Source organism: Triticum aestivum, chromosome 3A (genome assembly GCF_018294505.1).
Source record: "Triticum aestivum cultivar Chinese Spring chromosome 3A, IWGSC CS RefSeq v2.1, whole genome shotgun sequence".
Classification (NCBI taxonomy): Eukaryota; Viridiplantae; Streptophyta; class Magnoliopsida; order Poales; family Poaceae; genus Triticum; species Triticum aestivum.
In genome coordinates this window covers 55,793,540-55,803,505 of record NC_057800.1, presented here as the reverse complement: position 1 = coordinate 55,803,505, position 9,966 = coordinate 55,793,540, and the positions used below count along the sequence as shown (strand labels likewise).

General features: G+C 46.5%; 1 protein-coding gene across 2 annotated transcripts; it reads left to right on the top strand.

Moving 5' to 3' along the window:
* The first annotated feature begins 5,130 nt into the window (after positions 1-5,130).
* Positions 5,131-8,399, top strand: LOC123060234 (monocopper oxidase-like protein SKU5). 2 transcript variants are annotated; one of them, XM_044482838.1, is made up of 5 exons: positions 5,131-6,257; positions 6,458-6,823; positions 6,902-6,936; positions 7,547-7,752; positions 7,845-8,399. In XM_044482838.1, the coding sequence occupies exons 1-4, from the start codon at positions 5,239-5,241 to the stop codon at positions 7,714-7,716; spliced, it is 1,590 nt and encodes a 529-aa protein (XP_044338773.1). In that variant the 5' UTR covers positions 5,131-5,238; the 3' UTR covers positions 7,717-7,752; positions 7,845-8,399. The 2 variants fall into 2 exon arrangements, with proteins under 2 accessions (XP_044338773.1, XP_044338772.1); XM_044482837.1 differs by having other exon boundaries at positions 5,137-6,257; positions 6,902-6,980.
* The last annotated feature ends 1,567 nt before the right edge of the window (positions 8,400-9,966 follow it).

Here is a 9,966-nt window from a genome sequence, read left to right as displayed (position 1 = left end):
AATCTTTGAAGAGCTGTAGGAAATCACAATTTGCCACTGCCCTATCTAGTCTCACCCTACGATTACGCCCGTTCTCTTATCTATTGGACCAAGTGTATTTTGGTCCAATGTAACCCAAATCCATTAGCCCACAATCATCTAGGCAGTCTCAGAATAACATAATTTGATTGTCATCCCTGTCCCTGATACCCACGTGCTCATCTCCATGCAACGCTTCATTGGAGTCTCCTGGACATATCCATGGACCCTTCCATTGAGCTTTCAAGAACCCGAGTCTATCCCAGAATTGCTGCCTTAATTCCCTTCTTGGTTCACCAGAAATGAGAGTTGTACGCCATTCTACACCGTCTTATGTTTTGGCTAGAATATCTATAATCCAAGTGGAGAAGGCTTTTAGCGAGACTGAAATAGATGAAGACCAAACAAGAGCCACCCCACCACTTAATCCATCACTACTCACAGCAGAAGAACCGGTAAATCCCAAGGACCACATAAAGTTTCGAGATCTTGAGTCCCTCATCTTCGTCTTAGACAGGAACATGAGGGAGGGATGAAATTTGCTCACGAGCCATTTCAGCTCGCCAACTGTCGCGTCCGTCCCTAAGCCGCGACAGTTCCAACATAGAAGACTTATTGCGTATGGCGGGGCTGCTCTGCTGCAGCCGCCGCCTGATCCGCCGATCCTGGTGTGAGAGTTAAGATTTCCTTCTTTTCCTTCTTGTAGAAGTCATTCATACCTTCATCTCCACTTGGAACTAAAGCTGGATTGGTGTCACCGGCATTAACATCATGTTTACTGTTGTCAAGGCCAGGTAAGAAGTCTCAAGCATCAATTTCTCTTGAGGATTTTGAATCAGCCCTTTGGGTTTGTATACCTTAGTCTGCTTTATTTTCTGGCCCACTACTCTAGCAGCATTATTCTACAATGGAAAGAGCTCCTTGCTCACAATGCCAACGGACGGTTTCGCCTTCTGCTTAAGACTTTGGTTCTGTAACTTTGTTAGAGACATAACCTCCCCTAATAGATCAGGTCTCTTTACTCCTGAAATTTCCTAGTGGGGTTGGCTCTGACTCCCCTTGCTTGTCCTCATGAAAAGAGGTTCTACCACTTGACTGAGAGCTTTGTCCAGATTTTGAAATCGAGAAACTCTTTCTTCTATCCTCCTTCAAACATAATTTATCTGAGTTATATGGTAATTTCCTATCAGCATCTCTCTCGCCTGGGTTTGGGCACTCTAATGAGGAGTGTCCCATGACCCCACATGAAAAACAGTAGTGGGGAAGTCTCTCGTACTTGACCTCATATCTTTCAAAAGCCTTAAGCTTCATTGAGTAGGAAGTAACATATCTCATTAATGGCTTTGTTATATCTACTTTGACCCTTACACGCAGACAGTCTCCCAATGCCCTGCCCTGGCTGTCCACATCCACTTTCTCAACTTTTCCAATCTTCACTCCAAGTAATCCCCCCAGTGTTTATTCATCAACTCGAAGTGGGGATTCATGATTCTTGCCTACAACATGATGCTCTTAAAGGTGACATCAGATGGTTTCTGCTTTGGATCAAACTCATTGAGCAACACAGCATGCTTCCCAACTGTCCATGGAGCACCATCTTTCACCCTTTCTTTATCTGATTTGGTTGCAAACTCTGCGATGAAAACATTATCTGCCACAGGTTTCACAACCAATCCTTTGGGGTTCCCCCAATCTGGCCTCAGTGCCGATATGATAGTCTATATATGAATAATGTTTGGGGATAATACCTTGCAAATTAGAGCAAAATAGATTCACTAAATCAGCTTCATTCTCATCTTGCAGGATAAGGGCATCCGCTTCTGCTAAAGTCAGATTGAGACGCTCCATCATCTCTGCAACCTTGCCCTCTACATCAGCAGGTTCGCCGGCCCATCGGCCCGCCGTCTTGTCCATTGAATCCATTGTCGCCACTGCCAAACCAGCATCAGCGCCAGGCTCCTTCACCGTCTCCATCCCGCAACCGCTCAAATCCGTTTGTCGCTCGCCCCGATTTCAGTACTCTGACGCACAACCAAGGGTGGGCAGCAAAACCAAATTTTTCCCCGAGGTCACCCCGAACTGCAGCCAGATCCTGAAGTAGCGAGTGCGAGAGATGTTCTTGGGCGCGGAGAAGAGATTTTGCTTAGGGAGCACACTAGGATGGATGCACCATAGGATCGTGACCACCAGATTGAGAGCTTAACCCTAGAGTCGCTCGTCGCTGGAGGGGACGAGAAAGTTCCACAAACCAACATAGTTCATAGCGTAGATAAAAAAGGATACAAAAGCAAACGGCTAAACTACTAGTCGTCGTCTTCCTTCGGCCCCGACTTGGTGGTGTCCTCCTCTTCCTCAGACTTTGTAATGAAGGCGTTAATCCACCGTTCATCATTGGAGTCCCAGGTCAACGCTTCCTTGAGCTCGATGTTGAAAAGCGCGGCCGCCTTCCACGTACGCCTGTCCTCGCGATAGGCGGCTCGCTCCTCCCTCCTCTCCGCCCTCCGTTGCGCGTAGAATTCGCGCTTATTGATGACGTCCTCCGGGAAGCGTTGGCGCCACACCGCCATAGCCTCCTCGTCCATCTCAGCGATGCCGAGGTGGCGCTCCCGCCTCCAGTCCTCGTCGGTGACAAGCCGCGCGGGAGGCGTGAGCTCCTACGCCCGCTCCCGAGTCGCCACCTCAGGGAAGTTCATCTCCCTAAGAGGCCGCCGGAGGCGCCACGCCGCCGCGTCGTACGCGCGGGCGGCCTCGTAGGCGGTGTCGAACATGCCGAGGCCGAGGCGCATCTCACCGGAGCGGATCTCGGCGTAGAAGGCGCCGGAGGGGCGCGCACGGACGCCGCGGTAGCCCGAACTTCCTCGGCGACGCGGCGGCGGCGATGCGAGAAAGGAGGCAGGAACGAAGCAGCAGAGTGGCGGAGAGGGCGCGTGGCGAGGTAGAGCGGCGGAGAGGACGCGTGACGAGGTAGAGCGGTGGAGAGGGCGCATGGATTTATAGCACGCGCGCGTCGACATGCGCCAAAACTGACGCGCGCACCCCCGCTTTTTCCCGCGCGCGCCACTTTTTCCCTCGCCGCGCGGACGCGCGCGCTAAAAGCACTGTTTTTCGGGCACACGCTTTATTTGGCGCGTCTGTTGGAGATGCTCTAACAGAGTGCAGTTGTGCCAAATCTCATGGTGCAGCTCTCTTACGATGGGCTTGTCAACAGGCAATGGGACTTGAAGTATCTACACCCGAGTTTAAATGACAGTAAAATAAAAAAAATCAAAAAAATCCTGATTTCTGTGATTTGAACTTTGACAAATGTTTTATGTGCTTGCAGAAGTTTATCATAAAACAACGTTCCTAGAAGTCATGGTAAGAGAAGAACAAAATTGATGCTCTAGAAATGCTATTTTTGAAAGCATTTTCGAGTGCTGATTTTTTTTCACGCCTTCCACAAATGTTATTTCAGGCCGAAAATTTCTATGCACTGAGAACATTTGTGAAAGTTTGCACCAAAAAAGTTTCAGAATTTTTTGAATCGGTGAGTTTACTGTTCATCCCGAGCTCAAATGTGCTCGGAAGTAGAAGGGTACTTTCGTGGGCAATGGCTCAAATTTCACTAAGATATACTCTCTCCGTCTGAAAATACTTGTCATCAAAATGGATAAAAAGAGATGTATCTAGAACTAAAATATGTCTAGATACATCTCCTTTTATCCATTTTGATGACAAGTATTTCCGGATGGAGGGAGTATAAAATATGGCAACAATGCCATTTCTATCTTTTCCTGTATTGAAGTTATGTACTCTACTATAATGTGCTCTAAAATTTACATTGAGGACCCTAGACCATTGAGCGACCATTACCGTTGCCACAACGAGCTGTTAACGATATTGAAGTTATGTAAGACAATTGTTATTATTACTAGTAAATGTGCGCGTGCAATGCATGTTAATATTTAGGTAATATATCAATTGCACGCGGATATTAGGTATGTTATTATTTGTGTGTTAATTTTATGATTAGTGCAATATTTGGTATGCTATTAACTGCACGTTAAACACGTTGAACGCTCACCATTGGAGCAGTCTAGTTCGTAGGATTGACTTAGTTTGATGGCCGAGATCAGTTGGATCTGCCCCTTCAGGTCTTTTTATATTGGTATAGATGCAAAAATAAAGTAAATACATACTTTTGTACAGTAGTTCATGAGTTTTAATTTTAGAATTTTCTTGAGTACGAGTAGTTTTTTCTTTAAAGTGTGTGTGTGCGTGAGAGAGAGAGAGATAGCGTAGTGTAATAAAAATCACCAAGTGTGCTTAGTCATAAGAAAACAAAAACACTGAAGAATGACTTCCGTTTCTAGATTTCTATTTTCATGGAAAAATACCAATTCATTTGAGGTCTGAACAAAAATAAGAAGCTCCGTCACTTTTCTAAAAGATTATGAGTGTGGTTTTTTCATAGCTCGAGTTCCATGGCACCCCCATGAACAGTAAATTGGAAGAAAAAGTAGTAAAAATCCGAAACTTTGTGGCATTGATTGTGACCAGATGTCATATGTGCTTGGAAATTTTTGTGGACAAATAATATCCTAGGCGCTCACACGTAAAATAACAAAGTTGGTAATCAATTTTGTGTGCACTGTTGAGTAGAACTTTTTTTTGTCTTGAGCTCGTCGGACGTCATATGGGCACCAAATTTTGGAAGCATGGAAGTCATTTGGTCATAATCGATGCCACAAAATTTCAGATTGTTTTTATGTTGTTACTTGTTTTTTTACTGTTCATGGAGATACCATGGAGCTGAGCTAGATTAAAAATCTCTGAAAAGAATATTTGTTATTCTAACTCGCTATTTTATTATTTATTTTTCTTCCACCCAGGCCACATGAATGAACTTTTCCACAGATATTTTATGGAATATAACTCAATCTCATATGTACACATGACATTTTTTTTGGATTTTTTAAAACTATATCCAACTCAATTCAAAATTTCTAAAATAAAAAAGTGTTTTTTAGGTAAATAAAAAAGAGTGTGTGCCCCTCCCCCGCAGAGCATAAAGTCCTTTGTTGGGCTGGCAACCAGCAGATGGGCTGGTTTCCGGGGGAAAGCAGAACGGCATCTTCCTGCTTTTCCGCCCAAAAGAAAAAAAAAGTGCTTTCCGCCCCCTTTCCCCATCTTCCTCTGCTCGCTTCCCACTCCACTCCACTCCACTCTGAGCCGGCAGCAATGGCGCTCCTCCTCCTCTCGCTGCTCCTGCTCTGCGCCCGCTCGCCGGAGCCGGCGATGGCGGGCGACCCGTTCGCCTACTTCGACTGGGAGGCCTCGTACCAGTCGGCCCGCCCGCTGGGCGTCGCGCAGAAGGTCATCGCCATCAACGGCCAGTTCCCGGGGCCGCCGCTGAACGTGACCACCAACTGGAACGTGGTGGTCAACGTCCGCAACGCCCTCGACGAGCCGCTCCTCCTCACCTGGCACGGCATCCAGCACCGCAAGACCCCGTGGCAGGACGGCGTCGCCGGCACCAACTGCCCCATCCCCGCCGGCTGGAACTGGACCTACCGCTTCCAGGTCAAGGACCAGGTAGGCAGCTTCTTCTACTCCCCCTCCGCCGCGCCGCTCCACCGCGCCGCCGGCGGCTACGGCGGCATCGTCGTCAACAACCGCGACGTCATCCCCATCCCCTTCCCCTTCCCCGACGGCGACCTGACGCTCTTCATCGGCGACTGGTACGTCAAGTCTCACAAGGACCTCCGGAGATCCCTCGACGCCGGCGCGCCCCTGGGACCTCCCGACGGCGTGCTCATCAACGGGCTGGGCCCCTACCGCTACAACGACACCCTCGTGCCGCCGGCGATCTCCTACGAGCGGATCAATGTGGAGCCGGGGAGGACCTACAGGCTGCGGGTGCACAACGTGGGGGTCTCCACCAGCCTCAATTTCAGGATCCAGGGCCACAGCCTGCTGCTCGTGGAGACCGAGGGCTCATACACCTCGCAGCAGAACTACAGCAACATGGACATCCATGTCGGACAGTCCTACTCCTTCCTGGTCACCATGGACCAGAACGCCAGCACCGACTACTACGTCGTCGCCAGCGCCCGCTTCGTCGCCGACCCCGACAAGCTCACCGGCGTCGCCATTCTGCACTACTCCAACTCCCAGGGTCCGGCCTCTGGCCCTCTCCCTGCTGCCCCTGATGACCAGTATGACACCGCGTTCTCCATAAACCAAGCCAGATCCATCAGGTACTTAATTATTACTGCTTCCTCCACGCCACATTTTTGGTTTTCTCTATTCATATCCTGATGCTGTAAAAGTAAAACACACAACTGTTTTGTTTCAGATAGGTGGGATGTCACTGATGATGCTACATTTCGGTTTCTGTTTGTTTGGAATGTTACTACTGATGCTGCTGTAAAACACACAATTGTTTTAATTGTTTCAGGTGGAATGTTACCGCCAGCGGCGCCCGCCCCAACCCGCAGGGTTCATTCCATTATGGTGATATTACCGTGACCGATGTGTACTTGTTGCAGAGTCGGCCGCCCGAGCTCATAGACGGGCAACTGCGCTCTACTATCAATGGGATTTCTTACATTGCTCCTTCCACTCCATTGATACTTGCACAGCTATTCAATGTCCCGGGAGTGTTCAAACTGGATTTCCCAAATCATCCGATGAATAGACTGCCAAAAGTCGACACCTCGGTTATAAATGGCACCTACAAAGGCTTTATGGAGATTATATTCCAAAACAACGCCACGACCGTGCAGAGCTATCACTTGGATGGATATGCATTCTTTGTCGTTGGGTAATTCCCTTGCACTTCCTCTTCTTCATCCTGACCTGCTCTGTTTACCTATTTTTTGGGTGGTGGTTCTTATTTCAGGATGGACTATGGATTGTGGACCGACAACAGTCGAGGTACCTACAACAAATGGGATGGTGTTGCACGGTCAACCATCCAGGTGCTGAAATTCATGTTTTGTTCTCTTTATGGATTTCTATATATTATATGGTCTGGAGAAACCTAAGAAAAATTATACCAAATCTGCTTAACAAGACAATCCACAGTAAGTTGTAGTAACGTGGGGGAAATCATAGAGGGTAAGATATGTTTGTGTTTTTTGTAAGCCTGCTAGAATAACCAAATTATTATCTTACGGCCCCTGACTGAAGATAACAGTTATCATGTGAGTCTACTAGGACTAGCAAAGATGTTTGCATGTACCTGACTGAAGAAATTGTGTCTTGTATAGAGTAAAATGCTGCTGAGGTACTATAACATTTGAAATACGGTTATGTCTGAAGATTGTCAACCTATCCCCTTGGGCTCAGTAAGTTTGAATTTTCTACGGCATAGAAAATCCTAGTTAGCAATTTACAGAGTGATGAACTGCAAGCACTGACAGAAAGTATCTGCATTGTGATTGAGAAAACCTATCAACGAGGAAGGAAATTTTGAACCTTACCTTAAATTAGTTTTGCATGGGCTTGGTTGATTGATTGGGGAGGTTTTTGGACGAGAATGCAGGTATTCCCCGGTGCTTGGACTGCTGTGCTCGTGTTCCTGGACAATGCAGGGATATGGAATTTGCGCGTGGAGAACCTGGACAGCTGGTACATGGGCCAAGAACTGTACATAAGCGTGGTGAACCCGGAGGAAGACCACAGCGACAAGACTCCGCTTCCTCTTCCGGATAACACAATTTTCTGCGGCGCGCTCTCGAGCCTACAGAAGTGAGCTTAATATACTCTCTGTTTCCTTCTTCGTTTGTGGACAGATGCAGAGGAGAGTTACATAACAGGAGATGCTGTTATATTGCTTGCAGAGAACAGTCTCATAGGTTCCAGTACTCGGGAGCTTCGCGGGTTGGGAAGACGGTGTCTGCGGCGATGATCTCGACGACATGGTTGGCTGCTACCTGGTTGCTGTATAGATAGACGAAGACATTGAATGGACTTGCTTTGTGGAAAAGGAGTACAGAAGGAGAAGAGATCATACAGTGGCAGTGCAGAGACAGGAGTATTACATATGGTGGAGGAAGGGCTCCTGGGAGGGATGCTTGATTTTTTTGTTAGGTTCAAGTGATGAATGCCCCCAATTGTAGAGTACATGGAGCAGGAGAAAATTAATTATTCCATTCAAGATGTGCAGTACTAGTTTTTGTGCGTATGTGTTTACCGCTTCAAATTCGCCGCAGTGGTTATCAGCTTGGATTTGGACCGGAAGTCGGTCCCGGGCACGGGCAGGCATATGGATACCAATTTGGTCTCCTGAATGAAGAGGGGAGGAAGTTGTAATGTGTTTGAAGTTGGACAGAAAAGTGGACTTTTCCCAAATTGAAATGGCTGAGATGCAGTAGCGTGTGTCTTGCATTTTGTGATGCGATAATTTGTGATTATATATGCAAGCAGGCACTGCCAATCTGTGATCTACCAACATATCGAATGGCCAAGAATGCACCAATCGGGAGACATTTATACGGTTAGAATACCTTTGTATACAAGATCGGCACAATCTCATTATTGACAATCTGTGATCTTTGGGCCTACAAAAAGCATTACCCGTTGTGAGAACTTATAGTTCACAGTTCAAAAAAAAAAGAACTTATAGTTCACCTGCATCTTTTTTATGTTGCTCTAAGTTGAGTTCTGGATGATGGAAAATGGAGTTGCTATCTTTCGATCTTGCAAAGAATATTTATTTCTATGTTACCGAGTCAGGACTCTTAAAATGTGTAACTACAATTAGTGTCAGTTGACAAAAAGAAAAATTGCATATCAACTTAAAAATACACATTCCAAACATTAGTGTCAAGTAAAAAAACACAATTTTAAGTTTGGATGATCTGGCATACTGTAAATTTTTGACGATTAAGTTTTGGTGGATCTGCTACATGAAAAAAAGTTTTATCCCTAGCTTTTTAGAGGATGGAGGATAAAGTGTTGCTGTCCTTATTTTCTTGCTGAAACAAGTTGGAAAGATAGATACTAGCGTCATCACAGTAAATGTCCAAATCCCAATCCCAATCCCAAACCCAGACCCAGCGCGCTCGAGCTATACTCGGATTCAAACCATAGACATATATAAGTTGCTGCCAGTTCCAGCCCTGCCCCGTCTCCCCCGCGTCTCTTCTTTCTTGCTCGCCCCGTCTCCCCAATTCCAAATCCGTCTGATCTGATCGGCCTCCAGCGCATCCTCTTCCTCCCTCCCGTCCCGCCGGCGCGCCGCATTCGTTTGATCGTTGCTCTCGCATATTTGAAAAGTACCAGCAGCAACGACACAAAGAATACAACCATGAAAAAGGGATCCGCAAAAAATTCAGTTTGTTTTCCTTCTTTCTTTCTTTCTTTCTTTTTTGCAGATATGTATGGTTTTCTAGGAATCACAACCAAAGTCACTGCTGTAATTTCTGAAACGGATGACTTGGTTAGCTGGCAATCGTTTTCAATTTTGCCAAATTCGCCCAAAACAACTTAGAAGATTCTGATCGCAGTGTCAATGAGCAAGGCCATAGAAGAATCAAGCACGTTTTGGCACCAATGCTCCTTTTATTAAAAGAACACACACAAAGCATTCACTTGCACATACTACTTGCATGTTTTCTCGTCACAGCCGCATGAGACTCTGTCAACAAGACAAGTGCCTTTCGGCTCCGCTGGATCATTGCAAGTTATCTCATTGCAACATATTGTTGTATAATAAGTTGTATCGTTATCATGGCTGCAGTGGCATAGGTCGCACTGTCTTGATACGGTTGTCTGAGGAAAATATGTTGCTGGTAGAACCCTTCTTGCTGGCTGTACTGGGATGCTGCTTGTTCTGATGTTGGCGCCCACTCCTCCTGTTCATCATGTATAACAGGTGAAGTCAAACTTGATAGTACAGACTAAAACTCCTAAACCGATGGATGGATGGGTACAACAAGACCCAATTCAAAGATCTATATG

What these genes read in the sequence shown, in the direction of transcription:
- LOC123060234 (XM_044482837.1), top strand. Translation starts at nt 5,239, where the DNA reads ATGGCGCTCCTCCTCCTCTCGCTGCTCCTGCTCTGCGCCCGCTCGCCG. An exon ending in TATGCATTCTTTGTCGTTGG is followed by an intron (nt 6,824 to 6,901) that starts GTAATTCCCTTG and finishes TTCTTATTTCAG; the next exon opens with GATGGACTATGGATTGTGGA. An exon ending in TTGCACGGTCAACCATCCAG is followed by an intron (nt 6,981 to 7,546) that starts GTGCTGAAATTC and finishes ACGAGAATGCAG; the next exon opens with GTATTCCCCGGTGCTTGGAC.